We start from the raw sequence: 27724 nt of genomic DNA on the forward strand, positions 1-27724 counted from the left end.
GATTTTTGTTTTGGAGATCGGTTTCGCGGATCGGTGGATTTTGCACGGCCGATCCGATCCGATCGATCGGTGATCGGCCACCGATCGATCGGCAACCGATTGATCGGCGCATCCCTAATAATAACGCAAATCTACAATGTAATTAGTAACTCAAATGTTCAATGAATTGCTGTTGTTGAGCATATAAAAGCACAGAGTATTGACCAATATTCTAATGCAGTAAAAAAGAAATCCTCTTAAATATAGGCCTATTACTTACTCAATGTATGTATAGTTACTTAGTTTACACCACTGGAATTAATACTAATATGAAATCCTATTAGTATTATTGGCAGTACATGAGCTGCTTGTGGGCGGCGCCAGCTGTCTGCTCTCTGCCAACAGACGTGGCTCGGACGCGCGCGTGTGTGTGTGTGTGTTTGTGTGTGTGTGTGTGTGTGTGTGTGTGTGTGTGTGCACGCACGCAACTCGCTGATATTGTGATAATGATACCTATAGGCTACAATTGAGCTTTGGCTTTTATTTTTAAGCGCATATTACTTACTTTTAGGCTATATTTTTGTTCTGTATGTACTTTTGTTTTTGCATTGCCTTGCTTTGTCACAAACTGTATTCTCATGAACTGTAATCTATGTACTGTGTACTTTTATTCTGTAGTGATGCCCTATAGTGTTTCCTGTTCTGCCTATAGTTGTGTTTGCCTGTCTTGTCTCACCTCCCTGTGATTGCTAGTTTTCTCCACCTGTGTCCTGTTAGTCTCCCAGCCAATCCCTGCGTTGATTGTTAGTCCTGTTCACCTGTGTCTTGTGATCCCTGGGTCTACTTAAACCCTCTGTTCCGCATGTTCCCTGTTTGACTATAGATGTTGTTATGGTGTTCTGTAAGTATAGTGTTTCCAGTCCTATGTGCCTTCTATGTTATCCTGAGCTTTGGGTGAATAAATCCCTCTGCATTTGACCTCCTGCCTTTGACCAGTCTGTGCTGCATTTTGGGTCCTACTTCTGAGTCGCATCGTAACAGCTTTGCCTTACCTTGCTGACTTGCCTTGCCTGGCCTGGCCTGGCCTGGCCTGGCCTGGCCTGGCCTCGCAAGGCAAGGCAAGGCAAGACTTGACTTGATTTGCTTATGACAGATGGATCAAGATATAAGCGGAAAAAGAAACTGGCGGAGATGAAAAACAGAAGCCGTGCCAGAGATAAACTAACTGTAGTGATGATATGACATGACATGTATCACGCTCTCTGCAGGAGTCTATATACTACAAGGATTATTATGGTAGGTCCATGAAGCCAGATAACTTCTCTCCTTCCTGCTTTCGTTGTTCCTTTTGCCTCAATGGTGCGTTTCCTTTGAAATCCAAATGTCACAACGTCTCCTCCGCCGGGCGCTTCTTTTGTGCGTTATAGCATTCATGCTATACACGACGGGGCCAGGGGTCGCTCGCACACAGCGCGCACACAGCGAAAGAGCCAGAGTGTCTTCTAGTTTCGTATGTAAGTGCAAAGAAATGTACATGTAAGGATAACGCAGTGCATATAGGGACGGATATAATGACGCAGACGTTCAAAGGAGAAAGAAAAACATGGAGAGATCAGGGACACGCATGCAGGAATGAGTCGCGCCATCTTATCCCATATTTATACATACATGCATACCAGTCTGGACCTGCTTGTGAAGCAAAAATGTCCAGTGTTCAGAGATCTTCTACGTATTTCAGGCCAGGGGCCCCCTTAGCTGAGAGAGAGATGAAGCAGGGACCCCCCCCCCTTAGCTGAGGGCCCCCTTAGCTGAGAGAGAGATGAAGCAGGGACACCCCCCCCCCCCCCACCTTAGCTGAGAGAGAGATGAAGCAGGGACCCCCCCCCCCCCTTAGCTCCCAGTTCCCAAACTGTGGTGAAGTGCAACCCTTGTGTCGAGCGACAACCCTCTAGGGCAGGGGTGGGCAACTGGCAGCCCGGGGGCCACATGCGGCCCCCCACCTTCACTTAATGTGGCCCTCGGGTTAATGTCAGAATACTGATATAATATTGGTTCCAGCTGTTTACAATTCCACAACATGCAAACATGACCCCCCCGCTTTAATTACTTCAGTCTAAATTAGTAGCTCAATGCTCAACACTGCACGCATAATTAAAGGCATTTGAAATGACATAAAAATGTACATTTTCGGGATTCCAATTTGAATATGGCAAAAATAGCCGATCTACAAGCTCAAAACGAGCTTGTAGATGGCAAAAATACGGTAAACCACCGTTACCATACCATACCATACCATCTTTATTTATATAGCACATTTTAAAACAACAACGTTGTACCAAAGTGCTTTACAGTAAAACATTAAAAAACACAACTTCATATAAAAACCACAAAAACAACCACGAACAACATGCACAGTGTCACATTAAACATCGAAACATCTCATACTGTGCTTGGAAAAGCCAAGGAATAAAGGTAAGTCTTGAGGCGTGACTTAAACACCTGGAGGGTGGGGGCTTGTCTTGTGTGCAGAGGCAGCTCATTCCAGAGCTTGGGAGCTGCCACTGCAAAGGCTCGGTAACCTCTGAGCTTCAGCCTGGTTTTAGGCACCACCAGGAGAAGCTGGTCAGAGGACCTGAGCGTCCGTGTCGGAGCATAGGGTTTCAGCAGCTCAGATAAATAACTGGGTGCCAAACCATTTAGACACTTAAAGACAAAGAGCAATACTTTAAAGTCAATCCTGTATCGCACAGGAAGCCAGTGGAGGGAGGCTAGTACAGGGCTGATGTGGTCTCGCTTACGTGTGCCTGTAAGTAACCTAGCAGCTGCGTTCTGGACTAGCTGTAATCGAGAGATAGAAACCTGGTTTACTCCAATATACAGGGCATTACAGTAGTCAAGGAGGGATGTCATGAAAGCATGAATTACAGTTTCAAACACAGAGCGGGATAGACAAGACTTAACCTTAGATAGCCTCCTAAGCTGGAAGAAGCTCTTTCTTACTACTTCATTTATCTGTTTGTCCATCTTTAGGTCAGAGTCGATTTTGAAACCTAGATTGGTGGCAGTAGGCTTCAAGAAGGGCTCAAGGGGGCCTAAAACACCAGGAGGGGACACATGTGCTTGTGTAGGCCCAAACACCATAACTTCAGTTTTGCTGTCATTGAAGTTTAGGAAGTTTAAAGCCAGCCATGCTTTTACATCCTCGAGGCAAGCAAGGAGTGGTTTTAAAGAGTCAGGATTGTTACGCTTTAGAGGCAAATAAATTTGGCTGTCATCAGCGTAACAATGGAAAGAAACACCGTGTTTTCGAAAAATAGATCCTAGGGGGAGCAGATACAACATAAACAGAATTGGTCCAAGAATAGAGCCCTGTGGCACTCCACAATGGAGGGATGCTGTGGTGGATGTGGCATCCCCTAGGGTGACACGGAAACTTCTCCCTGACAAGTAAGAACTAAAAAACTCTAGTGCTGGCCCTTTAATGCCAACCCAGTGCTCCAAGCGAGAGAGCAAGATACTGTAATCTACAGTGTCAAATGCCGCGGTAAGATCCAAGAGCACCAGAATGAGAGAGTCACCAGAGTCTGTAGCCAAAAATATGTCATTAAATATTCTTAACAGTGCAGTCTCGGTGCTGTGGAGAGCTTTGTACCCGGACTGGAACACTTCCAGAATGCCATGTGTGTTCAAATGGGGCATCAGTTGGGCCAGGGCACATTTTTCCAAAACTTTGGAATTAAATGGGAGCTTGGAAATAGGCCGAAAGTTGGATAGGACAGAAGGATCAAGGTTGTGCTTTTTAAGCAGCGGCTGTACCACAGCATGTTTAAAAATTGCTGGTACATCACCTGCCAGGCACTGGTTTATGATCAAAAGGAGATCTGGCCCGGTAGCCTCACTGCTTTCTTTAGCCAGACGAGGGGGAAGGACGTCTAAAGGGGAGCCAGTTGGTTTTATTTGGGAAATTATTTCCTGTAGCTGAAAAAGGGATACAGGCTCAAAATGGCTGAAAGTGGTGGGGCAGGTGACAGCAATAGAAGGGTCATGTGTCGGAGTAGGGATGCTAGCCCTGATGTTGGCCACTTTGTCAATAAAGAACTGTAAAAAGAGCTCACATTTTTCAGGGGAAGCATCAAGACAGATAGGCTGGGGGACGTCAAGTATATCATTTATAGTTTTAAATAAAACCTGAGGTTTGTGACAGTTAGTTACAATGATATCTGAAAAATATTTAATCTTTTCAGTTTTGACACTTTGCTGGTATTTTCGCCAGCTATCACGCAAAATGTCAAATGACACCGTTAGCCTATCCTTTTTCCACTGACGTTCAGCTCGCCTGCATTCTTTTCGGACCTTCCGTGTGCTGTCATTCAACCAGGGCTCAGTTTTAGGTTTAGGGCACCTAGTTTTAAAAGGAGCAACAGTATCAAGGGCTTTAAGACAGATGCAATCAAAGCGAGTGGTTAGCTCATCTGTGGTCATACACACAGGGCTGGCTGGGCTTTGTTGGCCTACTGTTGCACTGGTGAAGGCAGACGAGAAACGGGCGGCAGTGGAAGAGTTTAGTATACGGCATCTAATAGCTGGTGCAGCTTGTTTAACAGTGTGACATGGGAGTGACATATCAAACAAAACAGGCATATGGTCGGAGAAGAAAGCACCACATATTTCAACATTGGAAACTGGTAAACCATATGAGAGGACCAAGTCCAAAGTGTGCCCATGCTCTTGTGTGGGACCAGACACAGACTGCACAAGATCAAAGGAACTTATGAGACTTAAGAATTCACTAGCCATTGGCTTAGAGGGACAGCATACGTGTATATTTACATCACCAAGAATTAAAACATGATTATACTTCGGCATTATTTCAGCCAGAAAGTCTGAGAAATCAGGGATGAAGTGCTTGTTGTACTTTGGCGGTCTGTATATTACAGCGTACAGTACAGGAGGAGAGCGACCCAGCTCAAACATGTTCAGCTCGAAACTGGAGAATAAGAGCGGTGACAGCTGTTTACAGTCAAAGTTTTGTTTGAAAACTGTCGCAATTCCACCTCCCTTGCCAGTCGTTCGTGGAGCGCTGAAATACGCACAGCCAGGCGGCAAAAGTTCGGAAAAAGTGGTTGACTCACCGGCTCTCTCCCAAGTCTCGGTGATTGACAGAAAGTCAAGCTGACGTGTGACGAAGAAATCATTCAGGATAAACGTTTTGTTTGTTAGCGACCTGGCATTCACCAGGGCGATCCTTGCTGGAGGCGGGGCAGGGCTTCGTTCAGTCCCGGCCGCGGGAGTCCAGGCGAGGGGTCGAAGGCAGCAGCGGTTCACTCCTCGTCTGCGGAGGTGGGGAGAGCAGCGACGGGTAGGGAAATCCTTGTCCACTTCAGTGTCAGTGACAGGCACCAGCCAGGTGCCGATAGGCTCGAGAGAGCGACGGGAGACAGAGTAGAGACAGGTCGATCCATTTCCAACCAGGGTAGATGCAGAGAAACGCACCAGGGCGGCTTTCAGCCTCACTAGTTGGCCGCTGCGTTTACCACGGGAGCGGGTCTTGTGCCGTCTCCGACGGGGGAGAGGAGCGCACAAGTGAGCAGGTATACTCGCGAGCAGCGTTGGCAGAGGAAACGTTTTCTGTCTCGAAAACGGAGTCAAATTTTCGCTAGCAAGACGAATATCCAGCAGGGCTTGGCGATCATAAGCCAGTAGAGAGTTGACATTTTCCGTGACAACTGATAAAACAAGCACAAACACAACCAGAACAGACAGCGGGAGACGAGCGGCCACAAACACAGGCGCCATCACTTCCGCGTACGTGTACGTGATATCCGTTGTACGGAGATGTATAGCGCAGCTGCGGGAGTATACAGCAGCTGCATGTCTCTCAGTGCAGTGACATTCTCTCATTATTTGCTCTGATCATATTAAAATATGGTACATTTTCGGGGACCAAATACAACGAGACTTAGCGTTGGAGGTGTTGCGTCAGCTATACCGTAGGTAACAGGGGTGAGCACGGCCAAAAGGTTTGGGGACCGCTGCTCTATACTCTATATAGTCTATACTATGCGCTATACCGAAGATAGCCGATCTACAAGCTCACAGTGCATCGCTACGCGAGCTTGTAGAAGGGCTGTTTTGGGCAAATGGTCCCCTCAGAATATAGAGACGCTATATAGTGGTCAAGTGGTCAATCATTTAAGTTCCCCCTATAGTAACTCTGAGGTATAATTACCCCTATATAGCCAAATTCAGAAACTATACTACTACATTGAATGGTAGCGTGACTGGCTTAAACGTTACTCTTTTATACCTGCTTTTTTACTAACACTATAACTTTTCAAAGATGCCCAGAACCTCGGGATGAACCTGTGTATAGTTTATTGGCTGCTCCAACGGTATAGTGCGCCTGTTGTTCTATGTGTTATCCGGTTACTTGTGAATCAGAGTGGATCACAGTCAAAACCCCTGATCTTATGAGTGTAAAATGGGGGGGGGGAAACCACCCAGTGCAATGAAGTATAGCCTATATAGATAAGGCTGAGTACACTGTAGATTTCATGGGAAATGAATACAAATCTGGACAGCTGGGGCACTCGGAGAGAATAAATGAAATGAGAGATTCTGGAGTCCACAAGGGGTCAAAAGTCAGATTGTTCTGTTCCTGCGGAAATAATAATGTGAAAGTGCCACGATTAAATAATCAGATCACACGCACACACACAGTCACACACGCACACACACACACACACACACACACACACACACACACACACACACACACACACACACACACACACACACACACACACACACAATTACACACACAGTTTGCCATTATCCGGGTATTCAGTTTTCTTTGACTGATTAACATGACAGTAACCCCTGGTGAGAGTCCCGAGCATATCTTTCAGAAACGTGACGCGCTGTGAGCTTGTATAATAATGTGATCGACTATTTTTGAGAACCACCGTTTTTTAAACCATGTTGCTGCACTGTTCTGCAATCCCATGAGAGCTTTCTGGAAAAAACAGACTATGAAGTCTCAAATGACACAGATGCCATGGGTAAACCTCTCTCTCTCTCTCTCCCTCTCACTCTCCCTCCGTCCGTCCGTCTCTCTCTCTCTCTCTCTCTCTCTCTCTCTATTTTGATGTTACCATGTGTTCTTGCTTACTGTAAATTGCTCTGGATTAAGAGTGTCTCTGGGCGAAGTACAACAATGTGCAAGCACAGCAGCAAGATTTGTGAGTTGCTGTGATAGGAGAAGGATATCAAATGGAACACAACCACCCTAAAGACTAATCATTGTGTATATTCACTGCACTATATACCTGCATCGAGTGACCTCGGTACATATAGAATTTGATCTATTGAAGATGCTGACCTTCAAATGTATACATCATTTTTGTTATGATTGTTATTGCTGTATTGTTGTATTGTTCTTTCTGCTTTGGCAATGTAAACGTATATGTTTTCTCATGCCAATAAAGCCCTTTAATTGAATTGAATTGTGTCTCTCTCTCTCTCTCTCCCCCCGCACAGGGACGTTCCTCTCTGCCTTCACGGTGCTGTGTGGAGCGCCCAGTGAGCTGGCGTCGCGGCGCGGCCGTTGCTGCGTGTTCTGGCTGAACGTGGCGGCCGCCCTCATCCAGATCCTGACCGCCGTCATCATGGTGGGCTGGATCATGAGCATCTTCTGGGGCATGGACATGGTCATCCTGGCCAGTGAGTCTTTTTTTTCCCTTATATCCCACATTCTGACCTGAGATCAGATTTCACACAAGGTTTTTCCACACTGGACACGTATACGCACTGGTCTGATTATAACCCGTTCTGACCTGAGATCATATTTAAAAAAAAAAAAAAGTCTGTCGTTTTTCCAAAATGGCAGACCTACGAGCTCGTAGAGTGGTGCGCTACGAGCTTGTAGATCTGCTATTTTTCAATAGCTAAAGCATGACATGATGCTAACGCCAAAACGGGTTCCCGATCCAAATGGGTTAAACCCCAAAAAGGGATACAGTTGCATGGGCGTTTTGCTTCCTTGTCATTTTAGCCTATACTGTACAAGTATAGTCCGGCAGCTAGGGGGTGTATGTGGAAGTGGGAAATGTGGTATATAGTCTTTTTTTTATTGGCCTAAAATACTGTCCATATCCTACATACATTCATGAATCCACTTGCTGACCGGCTGTCACTATTGAGCTTTTTAGGAACAGCAATGTCCGTGTTCACCTACGTGTCCGCCTATGTGTTGGTTCACCTATATGACTACCTATGTGTTGGTTAATGAGCACCAGTATAATGAGTACCAGTAGGGGGCGCTGTTGTGCCAGAAACAGAGAGAGAGAGAGAGTGCTGCACTGTTGCCTGCTAATGAGAGAGAGAGAGAGGGGGGGGAGTTGCACCATGCACTCAGTTCACACGGGTGTGATTTTTATTTATTTGTTGGGGTTTATATGTGACCATTGACATCCTAAGGCAATACACGTCATTATGCTTTAAGTAGCATGTGACGTGTCAAACTATAGAGGGTTTTCATGATTCTGAATCCATTCCAAGCATTCCTTTTGCACACAAAAACACTCCTTGGGGTAAAAACGGCCATAGCGACTTGCCTCTTGGAATATTTGTTGAGATAGGGGCAATACATGTTGTGGGCAATATAATAATACCTTGTGAAAACGATCATTTAGTTAAAATTTGCATTTGTAGCTATTTTACTGTAATTTAATAACAGAATAATCAACACAGATCTTTCTTTCTTTCTTTCTTTCTATTGACTGACTGTCTGAATACTTTATTAGCTATAGATCATTAACAGTAGGCTATACTGTACATGTAGTACAGTCAAAGGTTATGCTAAAATGGATAACACAAAAAGCCCTGGGTTTCCATTGTGGTCCATTGTAGCCCACTCAATTCAACAGTATAAGAAATGTAATTTCATTTCCATCTGACAGCGACAAAATGTGGTGTGTGAATGTCTTCACCAGACTGAAAAATAAATAAAATATACTTTACACAGTTTACACAGCCTTTTCTAGGCTTAGTTATAGGAACAAACACAGGGCTTAACAGACACGCTACTTGGCAACATGTTTGAAGTATCACTGCACATTGTAGCCAAGGCGAAACGTGTTGCCAAGTAGTCTGTGCATGCATGCTTGTTATAAGCTTTTTAGTGTGTTCGACGGATACCGGAGAACTCGCCAGTTTACCGACTCGGCCGCGGTTTAGTGCATTTTAGTTTGACTTCGCCTTCATTTAAATTGCGTTGAACTGAGAGGGAGAGAGAGGATAGTTGTTTAGAGTTAACACTATAGATGAAGTATACAGGAATGCTAAAAGATTAAACGCCAAAGTACCGAAACAATGTAAGTCATTAGTAAATAATATCCTGAAATGGTATAGGCCTACTATTTGGTATTCACATACTCAACTTTGTATCATTGAATAGCTGATACAAAGTTCTACATTATGACCTTGATTAGCCAGGCTAATCAAGGTCATAATGTAGACAGTCTATATATATGTCTATATATATACACACACACACACACACACACACACACACACACACACACACACACACACACACACACACACACACACACACATTTGAATTATTTTATTTGGATCTGCACAAGTGGCGTATACAGAATAGACCCAAACACTGGTCAGAATAAGGTTATACATTATATGGTCCAAACAAGCTGCTGCACATGCTTAACACACAGAGGAAAAAGAAGAGAAAAAATAAATATATATATATATATATAGCACATTGTTGACATACTTGACATACTTGATACTACTAGACAGGATGTTTGTTTTGGGGTTTTTTAAGCCACCTAGGGATAAATGAAACAACGCCTTCTCCAGACAGACAGACTGCCCATAGTAGCTGAGACAGAACAGTATTTAGCCAGCTTTTTTGCATTTGTTTTTAGCAATCCACCCAATTGCAAACCCCTGAGCACAAGTTTATGGACATGGCCCAGACTTCCAAATACAAGGACAATAAGTTGACAGTTATATCCCAAGGCCATAATACGTTCCACCAGAAGCTGATATTTCATAAGTTTGGATGTAAAACAAGTGTCCATATACAAATCAAATGGGCAGCCTATTTCAAATATAGTGACAGTTTTTCTAATTTCATTGATGAACACAATATCTGGGGTATTTGGAATATTTTGTAGTGAATTGACATGGGTGTCATTGTGATCAAACCAGTCTATTTTTACAGTGCTGTGTTTATACATTCTTGTTGTCCTGTCCTGTACTCCTCTGATCTTGTCTGAGACCAGGTCCACCAGACGGTCATGTCTGGCAATGTACAGTCCTTTATAGTGGCTGCAACCATTTAAGATGTGTGCGACTGTTTCTTTGTCATGTGGTACTGGATGTAGGATGCAGTGTGGGTCGTGTGCTGATGGGTACCAGGTTGCCAAGTTGAACTTGGTCGGCAACACCTGTAAACGGGCTTTAATAGTGAAAATGAGAATGTCCTCACCTATGGTGTTATTTGACAGTATAGAGTGTGATAATGAGTGGTTTGCAAAGGGAAGAAGGGCCAGTTTTCCCTGCAGCCTCAGACTGGTCCAGTGTTGTGCACTTTCTGATCGCTTCATTCCTAGAATGGTGGCTCTTGCGGTCGCGGATTTGATTGACAGTTCATGGTGCGCACCGTCTTGCTCGTAGGTCGCACATGCACGGACACGCGGATCTATGATGATGCTGTTGTTGAGCGCAGCAGTTGTTGTATCAGGCGCCGCCCACTTTAACTGTAATCCTGATCGCTGGCATAGATCATTAAGATCCATCCAGTCGGACCGCACACCGAATCCAGCGGCTTTAATGTCCAATTTACCATTCGCCTTAGTCTTGAATCCAAGGAACTGCGTCTCATTCTCCGGCGCGGATGGTACTTTACGTCGCTGCGTGTGTCGAATGAGTGACTCGCGAGCCATTTCCCTGACCGTGGGGTCGTCGCTGTTGAGCATATTTATAAGGTGACTGGTTCTGGTGGCGCACACGCACACACACACACACACACACACACACACACACACACACACGTTGAAACTACGTTGTTTAATTAGATTAGACGTTGTTTCAACGTCTAATCTAAACCTAGACATTTTTTACCCCCGTTCTTAGACAATCTTTTTAGCCATTTAGACGTATAGTTTAGTTTTAGTTCGTTTTTTCATGTATAGACTGAAGCCTGGGCTTATTACGTATACCTTTTGTCCGTTAACTTAAAATAATAAAAATTAAAATATATATGTATACCCCTTTTACAGGTTTTCAAACAAAACAGTTTGTGTGTCTTATTTCAACTGAACAATGTAATATTGTATAGGTAAAAGAATAAAATAAAAGTGCTTACATCAGAGGCGGAAAGTTCTTATAACGGCAGGGGGTTCAAGCAGCCACGCCCTCTCCCCCCCCCCCCCCCCCCCCCAGCGGTGGAAAAAAAACGAGTTTTGTTTTTTCGAACAAAAGCCACCTTATTAGCATTTGAATGCGGCATGCGCGGCGGCCCAACACCTATCTTAAGTTGTAACCCCTCGTAAAGGTATGTGTGACTACGTGCATGACAACATGACCACTGGGGAGGGAAAATTTCAGTGGACAGTCAGTGGGTGCATAATTTACTGCAGTGCATATAGATATATTTTGCCAAAATGCAGTGGGTTCAGTCGCGCCTTTGCCAAAATGCCAGGGGGTTCAATCGCGCCTCTGAACCCACGGAGTTTCCGCCACTGGCTTACATGCTCCCTTTTTTCTTTTTTTTTAGCAAAACAATATGCTATTAGACTACAAAAATGCTCATTGGGCCACTAACCTTAATTTATTGTTAGTTGAGAAAATGTAGCGGTGGGAAGTCTGATAAATCCGGCAATACAGGTAGACCATACTGAAAAGTTCGTTTTGTTTTTGGTAAGACACGGACAATAATGGCAAAACGTGTAGCAGATATACTTCTGCCCATTGGAATATAATAAGTCAGAGATGAGACGAGTAGTTGAGTGGAGTGGAGCTGGTTCCATGCATCAACTGTTTCTGAGACATATCTCAGAAAGCGCAGTGTTTTCCTCGAGCTATGAGGGAATTTATAGGTACAAAAGATAAAACACCACAGGCACATTCCAACTCTTTCACACACGCGCACGCACGCACGCACGCACGCGCGCACACACACACACACACACACACACACACACACACACACACACACACACACACACACACACACACACACACACACACACACACACACACAATTGTGTGTGTGTGTGTGTGTGTGTGTGTGTGTACGTGGGAGTAATCCCCAGGGTATTGTGTTCATTGTGCTCCACTCCTCTCTTAGTGTAGCCTCAAAGCCATGAGTATTTTTATATTTGCATATTATCATATATTATTAAAATCTATATTCCTCTGTTTGCACAGAGGGTGAATTAGTATGCAGATCCACATAATATTATCACTGAAACAACCAATAGTTTAAAGCCGCGGGAAAGCATCTGTGTGTCACAGTCATTTTAAACACGCTGTATTTTATACTTTGGGCTATATTCTTCACTTCATCCAATCACACACTCATTCCATCTTCATATACCGGCATATTTAAACTTCAAGTTTGCACTGCTCAATCTGCTTGCTTATATACTTCTACTTGCTGCTGCACACTGATACTGCTGCGCTGCTGTCTGCTTAACCCATTCTGACCTGAGATCAGATTCATACGAGGTTTCCACTGGACACACACTGGTCTTGATTAACCCATTCTGACCCGAGATCAGATTCTAAAAATGTCAGTCGTTCTTCGATTTGTCAAAAATAGCAGACCTACAAGCTCGTAGCGCGCCACTCGGTGGCGCGCTATGAGCTTGTAGATCTGCTATTTTTCAATAGCTAAAGCATAACGTGATGCTAAACACCAAAATGGGTTCCCGTTCAGAATGGGTTAAACTTATGCTGCTCACCCTCCTCCACCCCAGCTACTGTTGTTTTGGATCTGCTGTTTCGGAGTCCCTATGGTTGGGACTGATGCGCTTGATCTGATTACCTAAAAAGCAGATCCAATTATGATGAACCCCTGCCCCAAATTTTCCAGAACGGCCTGTTATAGCACCACCAAGAAGGCAGACTTTTGTAAAACACATTATTATATATTACTCCTCCTCCAGATTCTGTCCAAAAATCCCGCAAATCGTTACACACTATATCTCTATAGTCATGTGTTCAAGACGGATCTGTCCGATATTTCATAGTACATCCTAATTGGCTAACATTGGCTTTCAAAGTTTGCATGATTGGCCCGTTTTGAACAAAAAGCCTCAAATCATGAACGCAGCGTGCAATTTATACGTGAAATCTTTCACAGACTTTCCTACTGGGCTGAGGAATATATCCTATACCCTTTTCACCTTGGCCTGTTATAGCGCCACCAACAGGTGGATTTTTGCAAAACACATTTCTGGAACAAAATGCCTCAAATCATCCAATTGCCAACCAAGGCGTATAAGAAGATGAATGGCACCCGTTTCACATTGGCCTATTATAGCGCCACCAGGAGGCCACAACCTGACCTGGCCTGGCGGAGACCTGTGCCACGAAGGGCACTTTATCTAGTTTTGCTGTCCAATGACATGGGCCAAGTTATTGTGGAACATCTGGCTCCATTAGCACAAGACATCCAATGTACTCCATTGCTGGTGTGAAATGGCACGATCCACAAAATGACCACCCCAAAAATATATAAAATACTGTAGGCCATACAGTAGGGCGGTGGTTAAGGCTTAAACAACCTAATGTATCACATGTGTGGGGCGAAGATTAATATTATATTCTTCTCTTTATTTCATCTATTTAATCACTATATTCCTGTATTGTATCGCATCTCTGTACTGTACTGTACTGTACTGTACTGTACTGTACTGTACTGTACTGTACTGTACTCTCTCATCATTATGGTGTGTATGGGGCTGATTATACTGTATTTCATCATTGTGTATATTCTCCGTCTCTCCCACACTCCCACTCCTTGTTCCCGGCCTAATAATGCTATTTTATTTGATCACAGTATTCTCTTTTTCCTATAACTCCTGCTCTCTCTCTCTCTCTCTCTCTCTCTCCCTCCCTCTCCCATTCTCTCTCACTCTCTTCCTCTCTCTCGCTCACTGCGTCTCTCTTCGTCTGTCTTTCTTCTCCGTCCTCCCCCCATGTCACCGGCTGTCTAATAAGACACAGTTGCCGGTGGAAGTGAAGTCTGTGTGTGCATTTGATCACGATGTGTGCTCACACATCCATCAAAGAGGAGTTGGCTCCTGCACCGCCTGACGTTTTTTTCTGTTTCCCTGAGAGGAAAGAAAATCAAATCAAACATTTGTATCCCACGGTTTTTTTGTGACCCATTTTACACCCGATATACCAATTACCTAATAAGAATTAAGCTGTAATCCTGGGACGCTGTATACTATACCCTCTGCCGACCAGGGGAGAGCCCCGAACTGAACTCTTTTGCTTCCTTCAATGCCTGAGGACTGAGCAGGCGGTTTTCTTTTCACCTGACAGGGGGGGGGGGGGGGGGAGTTTCCCCGACAGGACGTATAGCGAGTGTAAGGAACACGTTATTCCAACCAGTTCCTTTCGCCTCCATCATGACAGAGATTTTACGGTTTTAATGTTGATGTTTAATGTTAACACCCACCTTGAGGGCCCGGGCCTATATTTAATCCATTAATAAAATGTGTCATCGTCAGCAAGCGCCTCTCGGCTGTAGAAGAGCGATGCGATCAGTTTTCATAGCACTAATTTGACGGAGATTAACAATCTCCGTCTCGGGCACATGAATTTGACGGTGATTTACGTCATGGTGTTTTAATCTGACAGAATACATTTTTGTCCCATCAATTCATTTTTCTATACGTCGGTCTCACGTGATGGCTACCCTCATCCTATAAAAACGTGGGGAAATTCTCGTTCCACCGCCTCCAAAATGTGGAATGCGTGGCAACTCTGGTTTCAGAGAAAATCGGCCGTCAGGATCGAGGAGACGACAGTGTGTTTTCCCATAGAAAGGAGGTGTCATTCACTGCGGCCGTTTTTTCCTTTTCCTCCTTTAAACACATATAGTGTTTGTATTCGTTGATGCCATGTTGTTGATGAATTGAATACACAGACCGGTATAGGACCGCATTGGGAGAACGTCCCCACCCCAGGGCTTTTTTTGTGTTGTCTTTTTAGCCTTTATTATGTACCATGCGCTGGGGACTGTATACCATGCCCTGGGGTTTTCTGGCTCAAACAAGTGCTCTAGCTGAATTTCCTGCTGACTGTGATGTCACAGCCTGCAAATCCCATATATATGACATAGGAATATGCCAGCAGATGTCCCTGTTTCCACTGTTGTGCCTGTTGTTGTCGTTGCAGCTCAAAAGCTCACAGACCCCGAAAACAAATCCCAGACCACAGGAAATCCACCGAACGTTCAAAGTTCAGGTTTTTTTTTGGGGTGTATAATTGAGGCCATAATAAAACATCAAAGAAAAACGGGGGAAAATAAAAATAAGATGAAATTAAATTAATGTCATGAAACCTTTAAATAATCTCGGAAACTGTGTCGTCAGCCACCCCGTTGAATTTAGACGTCACCCCAGACACAATCGACCATAGAAATCTCAAGATCACCAGTTGGCTTAAATATATAACACGAGGAAACGCTGCCTTGCCATTTCCTCCCCCGTCCTCTCCTTTGTGACTCATTCTAAGTGGCGTGGGCGAGCGACAAATTATCGCCCGCCCGCGCGCGTCGTTTCAGCCTGACAGCGCGTAACGCCCGCGCGCTGACAGGTGAACAGACGCAGCTGTAGCGCAGAATATACACCGGAGGACGAGGCACAGCGTGTGCCTCGCCATGAGGCACGTACGTGCACACATAGACCTCAAAGGGAGCTTTGCAGCCCCATATGCCCTTCAACCCCCAGTGTTGTTTTTGGCAGCAAATTTCTATTTTAGTTTTAGTCATCATATAGTCTCTTGAATAGTTTTCACTATAGTTTTATAGTCACATTTTAGTCACCTGGAATGTATTAGTGTTAGTCTAGTTTTAGTCGACTTTAAATGTCATGCAATTTTAGTCGGCTAAATCTACAGGTGATTTTAGTCGACTGAAATGTGTTTTGGCGGGCCTTGATGCCGTCGTAATGGCAGATTTTATACTTGCTGAAAATAGCCGATCCACAAGCGTTGTGAGCTTGTAGATCGGCTGTTTTCAGCATGCAACCGTGTGTAAAATGACTTATACTGGATCTCTTGTCCACTAGTCCCTTTATAACGTTTTAGTCTCGTTTTTATTTCATGACGAAATTGTCGATATATTTACCGGTAGTCTTAGTTTTAGTCGTCATAGCTTAGTTTTCATTTAGTTTCCATTTAGTTTTCGTCAGTGAAAAACATTTTTTGTCTTAGTTTTAGTCGACAAAAACAACACCGCTTCAACCCATACTTTACTATGGTGAAATAATTGCAATTGCCCCCCCTTTTCCATGCCATACCCGAAGGCATGCATTCGTACTACAAGTAAGACGCGCAAACGCGGGAAGCGAACGCAGCTCGTACATATTTGGGTTTGTGTGTGTGCGTTTCATAGTAACGGGGACCAAAGTACACATGGTACACATGGCAGAGAACAAACAACGTGTCAGTATAGAGCTTTGCAGTTCCGCCCCCTGCGAAGGCACCAGGAAATAAGTCCCCATTTATTTTCCCCATAGACCATTCAAAAAGTATTCATTTAAAGCCTCGGACAAAGCCAACTCGGCAGGTGAGAATTAACTCATGACAATAAAGTGAATAAACCAATTATTTTGGGCCGAACAGATAATTGGAAAGCCGGAAAAAAAAGGGCAGGGTATATACAACACTTCATTTCATTGTTTTTCTTCTGATTATTTGTTCAGCTCCAAAACAATGTGTTTTTGTCGTGAGTTGTCACCTGCCGAGCTGGCTTTGTCCGAGGCTTTTAAAGGTCTTTAAATAAATACTTTTTGAAACGTCTATGGGGGAAATGAATGGGGAATTATTTCCTGGTGCCCTTGTCGTTCTGAAATGGGGTGGGACTGAGACACTGCGACTCTGTTGTGCTATTAAAGATTTTTCAAAAATATTTCAAGAATAGCAGTAACAGTAAATAGTCAGCAAATCTAAAATGACACAGATCCGTTTGAATGGGTTAAAGCTTTTGGTCGTGAATACATTTTTATTTTGTCCAATCTGTATATGTATTCTCCCCGCTCTTCTAATGAGACATATCCTGTGCCGGACGTAAATATTTACCGCTATAGTCTAATATACTGGCACAGGAGAGGAAGGACACTATCTGGTGCTCTGACTGTATTCTAATGCCTCTCAAATACATAAATAAAGTAGTTGGGGAGGAAATTTAAAAGAACTAAATAATATTAAAAAGATATATGGCATTCAAAACATGTTTTGATGAATGATGTTGAATTCAACACTCTCTTCTCTTCTCTTCTCTTCTCTTCTCTTCTCTTCTCTGCTTATTTGCTTCATGAACCACAGTTTCTGACGGTAAGTGTTTAAAAAACCAAAAAGCATCGATAATGCTCAATAAAAGCATCCGTCCATCGCACATCACTACTCATAATGATGAATGAATTACTGTCACTTGTGAAAGAAATATTAAAACCGCTGTTTTTGACAATGTTTTGTGATTAAAACTAAATCTAAAAACTAAACTTCTAATCATCGCTATAGAAGGTCTGTTCAGCCCATCTCTCTTTAGTAAATGCAATATTTTCAAGTGCGACACCAATTTCATCCAATCAGGGGAGAGAGGCCTTTTCTCAGCTTAAATTATATAGTGTTCCGCAATTCCAATTTAGGTTTTGTTTTGTTTGTTTCCTCACTTCCAATTTCACTTACTTATTGTTGAATTCCTGTAAGTTATCCCTCTCTCCTGATTGGATGAAATTAGTATTCCTTGACCTTTGACATGAAAAGGTTTGGGAACCGCTGGGTTACTGTATGTGGAATTGTGTTTTGTTTCGTCCATGCATGTACGCTATTACTGTACATATGTCATTTGTTTTGTATACAGTGTCTGGTATTAAAGTGCATCCCGCACAGCCAGCTTTTTTCATCTTTAGGGCTGACTTTCCAGATGATTCACCAATGAGACTTTGTAGTGAAAATCCTTCCCACACACACAATACGATTCGCAAACAGCTGCCCTTTTGCATCACCTCTGAATCAACACAGTCATACACAGCAGTGGTACTGGTTGTTATGATTTTATGACCTCGGGCATGCCTGACTTTGGTTCGCAAAGTGGGGTTCCGGGGACCCCCCCAGGGGTCCTTGAGGGAGTTACAGGGGGTCCCCGGGCTAAATGACAGTTTGGAACTATGGGTCTGTAACTCTGAGAGAGTATACACTCTCAGAGTTTAAATTAACATTGATTCTGAAATATAAATTGGGGTTCCAGAGATAGAAATGCCATTAAAGGGTGGGGGTCTGTAGACTATAATGCACGTCAAACTGGGGGTCCTTGACATGAAAAGGTTTGTCAACCGCTGCTCTAGAAATCTCCATCTAAACCTTGGGGTGGTGGGTGAGGATGCGTGGAGTCGCAGGCGCGGAGAACATGCCAACAGAGCGAAGTATTTCACGTCGTCTGGAGTTTATTATTACACGCCACAGAGACGTATATACAGTAAGAACAGTGGGTCAATGACAACCCTATTAGCAGTTTATGGAAACGATGATGAGAACAGAATGAGAATGGAACACGCATGCATCTAATCTCATATTGCGCATATATACAGTCACAGTATAGTGGACAATCATCATGTCATGGTTATCAATATGCTTATAATGCAGATAAATGTCTTGTCACTGAGTCAGGCAGCTGAAGCCATGAATCATAACACAGCTGCATGCTTACAGTGTTTTTTGTGTTGTTTTAAATGAGTCTGCATGTGTTTTCTTAACCCATTTGACCTGTCCCGAGGACGATTCTACAAAAGTCTTCTAAATGCTGACAGTTTTCTGAAAAACCTCTGTTACTATACAGTATCAGTGATTGGCTTTCAAACTATTTCATGTCAAGCGCCCCAAAAAGTGCAATTGGCCGCCGACCCCCATCTGAACATAATGTTTTTCCAGGGACACCCCCCCCCCCCCCCCCGAAGCAAAGATTTGAGTACAAAAAATCGCTTTGAAAGGATATAATTATATTCAAAGACTTGTGCCACATTTTAACGATTTTCTTTCTCCAACAATCGCTATGAGCTTGTAGATCTGCTACTTTTCAATGGCTAAAGTGTGACATAATGAAATGTCCGCTGCAGATGGTGGATGCGTATGGCTTCTCCCCCCAGTGTGGATCTTGTCACACGTGTCTTTGAAAGCTGAATGATTCATGACACACACACACACACACACACACACACACACACACACACACACACCTGAAAGGGTGCATCTGAGTTGTCTATAATATCGTGTAACGATTGTGACATTAATTTATGTTGGAAACCCCCTCGGAAACGAGATGGTATAATACATCTCAAGAGGTTTGTCCTAATCAAGAAACTTGAATCACTGCTTGATCTCTAATCTTCTTTAACCCCCCCCCTCTCTCTCTCTCTCTCTCTCTCTCTCTCTCTCTCTCTCTCTCTCCAGGCTGTAGAGACCACGGTATACCTCAGGAGGTTTGAGACAGGTTGATCTCGACCACGGATCGCTCTCTCTCTCTCTCTCTCTCTCTCTCTCTCTCTCTCTCTCTCTCTCTCTCTCTCTCTCTCTCTCTCTCTCTCTCTCTTGACCTTTGACCTCAGCCTGACGAAAGAAAGAAAGAAAGAAGAGAAACAGACTGAATCGAGTGAGTTTGCAGTCCACTATACTAGGGGTTATCATTGTAAGACGGGAAACCCCACATGGACAATGGAAAGGAACACAAGATGACCAAGACAACCCGTACAGAGATGATCCAGACGACAAGTCCAAGAGCATGGACCACGTGGTGGGTCTAAAAGTGTGGTCCAATAAGGACCCTCACGGTTCCTTGAGGGGGGTTCCCCTTGCGGATTCAAGTGGGCCTATATATACTTTTAGCGCCGCGCCATTTTACTTTTCCGACATTTTGCAAACGAGAGGACGACCCGCGAGGTCGTCGCGATATGTAGCATCGTGCTGTCCTCCATTATAGCAGCGTCTCGACGTGCCCCCGACACGCATGGACTTGCCTGTTACTTAGCAACAGTCATGGTGCAGTCAGAATCCAATGGAACACAGTGATAGATTTAAGGATTTTTTGATTTTAAAGACCGCTTTCGAACTGCTCTTTGTCATCTATAGGGTCTTAGTTAAAGTGGTCACACAGAGGGGGGGGCGCAACAAATAAACGATTGGGGAAAATTTGTCGAAATTCGAATCGGTCCACTTGTGAGTATATTATGAAAGATGTGGTTCAGCGCTCGCAGTACGTTGCAGTTCCTTCCTCGTGTCCAAAAGACTGAAACCCAGTGCTGACGGCAAACAAATGGCAAAGAATGATTGAATGTGTATATATCATTGAATCAAAGAATGATTGAATGTGTATATATCATTGAATCAAAGAATGATTGAATGTGTATATATCATTGAATCAAAGAATGATTGAATGTGTATATATCATTGAATCAAAGAATGATTGAATGTTATATATCATTGAATCAAAGAATGAATGTTTATATATCATTGAATCAAAGAATGATTGAATGTGTATATATCATTGAATCAAAGAATGATTGAATGTGTATATATCATTGAATCAAAGAATGATTGAATGTTATATATCATTGAATCAAAGAATGAATGTTTATATATCATTGAATCAAAGAATGATTGAATGTTTATATATCATTGAATCAAAGAATGATTGAATGTGTATCATTGCTTCGGGGCAGATATCATTGCTGTCGGGGCAGATACCTCAAATTGTTTAGTTTTGTTTTGTTCCGTTTTTGTAAATGAACCCATTCTGACCTGAGATCAGATTCATACGAGGTTTCCACTGGACACACACTGGTCCGATGAACCCATTCTGACCTGAGATCAGATTCTGAAAATGTCAGTCGTTCTTCGACTTTTCAAAAAATAGCAGATCTACAAGCTATCTACGAGCTTGTAGATCTGCTATTTTTCAATAGCCAAAGCATAACATGATGCTAACACCAAAATGGGTTCCCGTTCAGAATGGGTTAACGCCCCTATTACTTGATCACATAATACATCGTCACACAAAAGCATCAAAAGTAGCAGATCCGCAAGCTCGAAACGTTTGAGCTTGTCAATCTTTTGTCAAGCTTTCCATCTGCTATAGGCCTACCATACTGTATTGCTACTTTTTTTAGAATTTGAATTCTGAAAAGTAACAGTTTTGAGCATGAGGTTTCCTCCCGACAGAGACGATATGTGTTTTTAGTTCATTCATAAACACCTAAAAGGGACATTTTTATCTGATTCTCCTCAAGGGAAAATCGCACACACGCCTCTGGTCTAAAGTAAAGGACCACTTTAGCTGTTAAAACACCAACATTTGTGACTTTTGGGGATCCACAATATTCATAAACGACTTTTATTTTAAACCTATAGCAAAATCATGGTAGAAAAATAATGTTCTTATCATTTCAGTCTCATGTATTGGTACTCGCAGCAATAGTCTGGATGATCATGAGACCTGTGACAGCATGCAGAGACCTTGGACAGCTCCTGTTTAATGCTCACCGTATTAAAGAGCTGCACTCCGGTGGAGAGATCAAATTAAAAAAAAAAAATTAACAAAGTGATACATTGCTTTAATATCTGTCAATGGTTTACGTGTCAATTTTTTATTATTTTTTATTATTATTTTTAACTCTAACTCAATTAGTGTGACAAGTAAACTGCCAAATCAAATATGTGTGTGCTATGGGGGTATAATTTGTGACGTTGTTAGCAGCGTATATTGATCAAAACATGGTATGACGTGCCGACATTGTCATGTCCATCGTAAAGGACATGTCTCCATGTTTCATGTTATGGACTTTGTGTCTTTGACTGCAGTGGGAATGCCTCTTGCGTGCGTGCGTGCGGGCGGGCGGGCTTGCGTGTGACAGAATTTAGCGAATTACAGTCAGTGGAGCATGTGCTTGTGTATCAAATGTGTGTGGTGATGATGATGATGATGATGATTATCACAGCTGTACTGATATCCGATGCCTTATACAATGTAACCACTGTCAACCCGGCGTCCAAATTTTGAACAGAGATTTTCTTTCTTTAAAAAAAAAAAAATAGCGATCTAAAATATAGATCAGCTGTTTGTTTTTCATTCTTGAATAGGGCTTAAGTGCTGTAACGGTGTTTCCCCCATGCCCGTGTTTCTTTTGTAGAAAGTGCAAGAAATTGTGTTTTGAGGGGAAATTGGGATTTTATTGTTGTGTTTTCTAGCCAGTTTTCCATTGATAGCAGAACTCTGCAATGTACAGATATGCATGTCTTTGATGTTTGCTGTTACCGTATGTGTGGTTGTAGTGCGCACGCACGCACGCACGCACACACACACACACACACACACACACACACACACACACACACACACACACACACACACACACAGTAGTTATTGTAGCAGTATTGTCAAGTGGCTCTTTAATCACCATGGTACTGTACCATTGTAATCACCACCCCATTACCTGACATGGGAGATAATTAATGTAATTTCTACCATCCATCTTTGAACTCACTGATGCACACACGCACGCACGCACACACGCACGCACACGTACACACACACACACACACACACACACACACACACACACACACACACACAGACGTACACGTACACACACACACGCGCGCGCGCACACACAATCAATTATTTACCATTATCTCTAGCTTTGTTCCTTAAAGGACCACTTCACCAATTTTCAACCATAGCTTTATAATTGGTCCTCACTCCTCACTGATACTCATTATAAGATGGCACCATTTTGTATCTACTCACGCTCAGTATGGGTTGGGCTGCGGAGAGTTCAGAAACCTTTCCTTTATGCAGTAACAATATGGCGTCTATTTCAGCAGGATATAACCTTCTACAGCAGGAGGACAATGGAATCCACCCCACTGCGGTGCCTTGGGCTTAATTGTTGAGTGTCCTCCATTGTGTCCTTCTATTCAGAAATGTATATTATGTGGGCTGAGGAATCAAATGGAATAACTATAGCCTATATACAGCTGTAGCCTATACGTCATCGGGGAGACAATTAAGGGTAAAAAGCAAAAGAAAGAAAAGGAGGAAGAGGAAGAGAAAGGATGTAGTTTCTGATGGATTGCTGATGTCATTGGTATAGGCAGGTTTTCTGAACTGTCCCCTCCCCAGCCCACCAATGAGACTCAGCGTAGACGACAGACGTTATTGTGCCATATTTTATGACGACGAACATTAGTGCAACTATTATGAAGACGGAATTGAGAACGGGTGAAGAGCTCCTTCATTTAATTACATGACCTTTTCATCCGCAATGATTTTGTATTCGGCATAAGTTGAGATCTTTGTGTACGTGTGCATGACTGTGAGTTCTTCTGGAGACTTGACATTAAAGAAACGACAACAACAACGGTTATTTGTACAGTGAGTGACTGAGGGAATCACTTAACACATTGTGGGAATCGAACCGAGGGGTACATCCGACGTGTGTACACGTCCTTGCGCATCCTCAATGATACCGGGGGCGAGAGAGGAATATTCTGAATTTGCTCCTTTTATTTTGTATTTGTCAGTTCGCCTTTCGGCTACCGCATGCTACGCTCTGGGCTCATGTTAGCTTACCGTTGATTTAGCCGTTAGCGCGGCAGAATGACTCGTCTCTCCTAATCCAGGGCGCTCTCCGTGGTTTTTTAACTGATCGATATACTAAGCGCTTCATTTCTGCTCCTCGTCCGTCTCTCCCGCAAAATATGAATGCTTTTTGGATTATATATATCGTATGAATTAAAACGATAGCAATGTAAGCTATAGCAATGTAAAGCAAACTTTACAAACTTTGTTAACCCATTCTGACCGGGCACCCATTTTGGTGTTAGCATCATGTTATGCTTTACCTATTGAAAAATAGCAGATCTACAAGCTCATATCGCGCCACCGAGTGGCGCGATACGAGCTTGTAGGTCTGATATTTTTGAAAAATTCGAAGAACGACTGACATTTTTAGAATCTGATCTCAGGTCAGAATGGGTTCATCAGACCAGTGTGTGTCCAGTGGAAACCTCGTATGAATCTGATCTCAGGTCAGAATGGGTTAAAGCTGCCGTGGGACTCGACCATTATATAGACGGAGTATACATCGGGGTCGGTACGGTACGGACCTGGGATATGACGCCCCCTAGCGCCGGGGTCCGTATATACGGACATGGAAAATAAATAATTCATTCAAAATGTACTCAAGTAAAAGTACAAGAGTATCGGCATCAAAAGTGCTCATATTGCAGAATGTCCCATTTCACAACTTCAAAATTGCACAACTTCATTTTGAGCTGATTACCTGCTATTATCAAATGGCTATAGTGTTGAAGTGGTTAATGTAATGTTTTCTAATCAAAAAAAAAGAAAATGGCTCTGAGATGTAGTGGAGTAGTAGTAAAAAAAATATTGGAAACTCAAAATACTCAAGTAAACGACAAATACCTCAACGTTGTATACTTAAAGGTACAACGTTGAGGTAAAACCTTAGGTTTCGTTTTTGGCTGTGGGACCTAAGCCTTTCATCCAATCAGGATAGAGAGCCAAAAACGAAACCTAAGGTTTTTTGACCCCCAGGGGTTAACTGGGAGGACAGGGAGGAACTCCTTATATGGTCAGCACACTCTATAGTAGAGAGGATTATCACAACAAAACGAAAAAATAAGTGATATTTGAATTAAGTGAAATCACTGAATATACCTTTTAACCCATTCTAGACGGGAACCCCTTTTGGTGTTATAGCATTATGTTATGCTTTAGCTATTGAAAAATAGCAGATCTACAAGCTCATAGCGCGCCACCGAGTGGCGCGAACTCACAGGCCCCTTTTCCGCTGCAGCTCCACCGATGAAGCTATGGCCGCCGCCTGCACTGCAGTGTTCACGCTTGGCGTTCCGAGTTTTACCCCCCAAAAAGACAGGACGTTATAATCTTGCGTGAACATTCAACATTCTGCCAGATCGAAAGTACAGTGAGCTTCAATGACAACATCAGATACAGTGTTGTTAGAGTGTTCTGGCTCTGCAAGATACAGTATACTCACTGTGTTCATATAGGGCAGATACAGAAATCTCCCTGTATGGGCATAAAAGGGACACAGAAAGAGACAGACAGACGGACGGACGGACAGATACAGGACATTGGACACAACGGCTAATGCATAAACAGGTGGGGCATAATATTATGCACTCTCCCAGCTTGTGTCATTCCCGCGTAGGTATGTACGGGCTTCGCTCTACTACTGAGCGATAATATTGGGGGAAGAAATGCAGTTCTGTATAGCTGCGTCAGTCTGTTGATAATATATATATCCAGAAGCCATGTCTGCATCTCTACTGTATATGACATTATGATGATATGACATGTTAACATAATACTATTATGTAACACTTTGCGCTGCTGTGTGTATCTTGGACGAGGCCATGCATGCATGTGGCCTGAAGTCTGTTTTGGTCAGATGTTTTCCTCACAGCCCCTCTGAGGAGCTTTGGCTGTCCCCTTTCTCCTAATAAGGATGTCTCCGTGAGAAGTACATACAATACACAACATTCCATCTGTTTCTGTCTCTCCTACACTCCTCTCTTCCCATACCCAGGCTACTCTTCCCCCTCTCTCTATCACCCTTTCCCCCCACTCCCTCCCTCCTTTCTCTCCCCTCTCTCCATATCTTTCTCTCCCCTCCTCTCTCTCTGCCCCCTCTCTCACCATGTCATCCTCTCTCTCTCTCTCTCTCTCTCTCTCTCTCTCTCTCTCTCTCTCTCTCTCTCTCTCTCTCTCTCTCTCTCTCTCTCTCTCTCTCCTTCCCTCCTTATCTCTTTGTCTCTCATTCCCTCCCTGTGTAAAGTATAGAGGCCAATATAACTGAGAGTGTAATGTCTAAAATATTTTTGGGGGCAAAAATTACAATGTTGACTTGTCATTGACTTTTATGGATACGATTAAGCATTGTAAACCCTTTTTCTAAATAGGCTATACACATCTGCATGTTTTAATAGTGGGTCTGCGCGCACTGCACTTATGGGGCGTCCCCCCGCTTCTAAAAGTACTACTACAACACTGCTGTTGAAGCATTATTTTTTTATGTTAGCCTTCATTTAGTAAAGTTTAAATACTCCAGCATTGAACTATAGAAGGACTGGGTTTTTTAACTCTGAGGGTCCAGTTTTTGGACCACTACACCATAAATGGAAAATGGTGCATTTATTCAAAGCTATAGCCCATATCGTACGGCATACTATAGCACGCCGTTTTTCATCATTTTTGAGGATTTGAAAAAAATGAAAATATGAAAAAAACGATGGGTTATAGCCCGTTTTTTGAAATTTTGAAAAAGTTATAGCCCATGGTCCAAAATGATGAGAAATGAGGATAACTCAAATTGTATGTAGTAGTGGTTAAGATGTTGGCTTTCTACGTGGGAGACCAGGGTTCCATTCCCGGCTGTTACACTATCATACAAAAGAAGACCTCAACAGCGCTAAGAAAGATCTGATTAATATGATGCTGTGTTATTTAAACTTTACTAACTGAAGGCTAACGAACAAAAGATCACTTCAAAGTTACCAGGAGACTTTGCCTGAGAGTGTCTGACTGATGGTGCAGTGGTCTAATCATCAGGGTTTCAGTACAGACATTCCATGTTCAAGGCCTGTTCCTCCTACAGCTCAATGCTGCAGTAATTTGAACTTTTCAAGGCTAGAATAAAAAATAGAAACTCAAAAGCACCCGGAGACATCTGCTGAATGCCCAAAGGTGCCGTGGCGTAATCGTGTGGAGCGCTTGTCCCGATGCCTCTGCTACAGTCAGTTGGCCGGTTCAAGTCCCATGTCATGACATCAAGGTGCTGGAGGACCATCGGGAGTTCCTCCTACAGCTCAATGCTGCAGTAATTTGAACTTTTCAAGGCTAGAATAAAAAATAAAAACTCAAAAGCACCCGGAGACATCTGCTGAATGCCCAAAGGTGCCGTGGCGTAATGGTGTGGAGCGCTTGGCCCGTTGCCTCTGCTACAGTCAGTTGGCCGGTTCAAATCCCATGTCATGACATCAAGGTGCTGGAGGACCATCGGGAGTTCCTCCTACAGCTCAATGCTGCAGTAATTTGAACTTTTCAAGGCTAGAATAAAAAATAAAAACTCAAAAGCACCCGGAGACATCTGCTGAATGCCCAAAGGTGCCGTGGCGTAATGGTGTGGAGCGCTTAGCCCGTTGCCTCTGCTACAGTCAGTTGGCCGGTTCAAGTCCCATGTCATGACATCAAGGTGCTGGAGGCCCATCGGGAGACGGTGCTCTCTCCCCCTGTTTCCTGAAAAGTAGCATTTGGGGGTTATGTTTGAAAGAACCCTGTCCACCTAAAGTTTTACAGATAAGAATTAGATCAAACTTTTAAAAAGAAATAGCAATGCATTTTGGCCCATCATCTGACAGAATAGTCTGTGACTAT

General features: G+C 43.3%; 1 protein-coding gene across 1 annotated transcript in view; it reads left to right on the forward strand.

Annotated features, from left to right (window-relative positions):
* Positions 1 to 20517, forward strand: part of stum (stum, mechanosensory transduction mediator homolog) — a 28353-nt gene extending 7836 nt beyond the window's left edge. The window contains exons 2-3 of the mRNA XM_080790878.1: positions 7519 to 7701; positions 19699 to 20517. Of these exons, the coding sequence (XP_080647004.1) occupies positions 7519 to 7701; positions 19699 to 19733 (218 nt within the window). The 3' untranslated portion in view covers positions 19734 to 20517. The remainder of the gene's footprint in view (positions 1 to 7518; positions 7702 to 19698) is intronic.
* Positions 20518 to 27724: the final 7207 nt, after the last annotated feature.

This window comes from Protomyctophum bolini, assembly GCF_963924005.1.
Source record: "Protomyctophum bolini genome assembly, chromosome: 19".
NCBI classification, from domain to species: Eukaryota; Metazoa; Chordata; class Actinopteri; order Myctophiformes; family Myctophidae; genus Protomyctophum; species Protomyctophum bolini.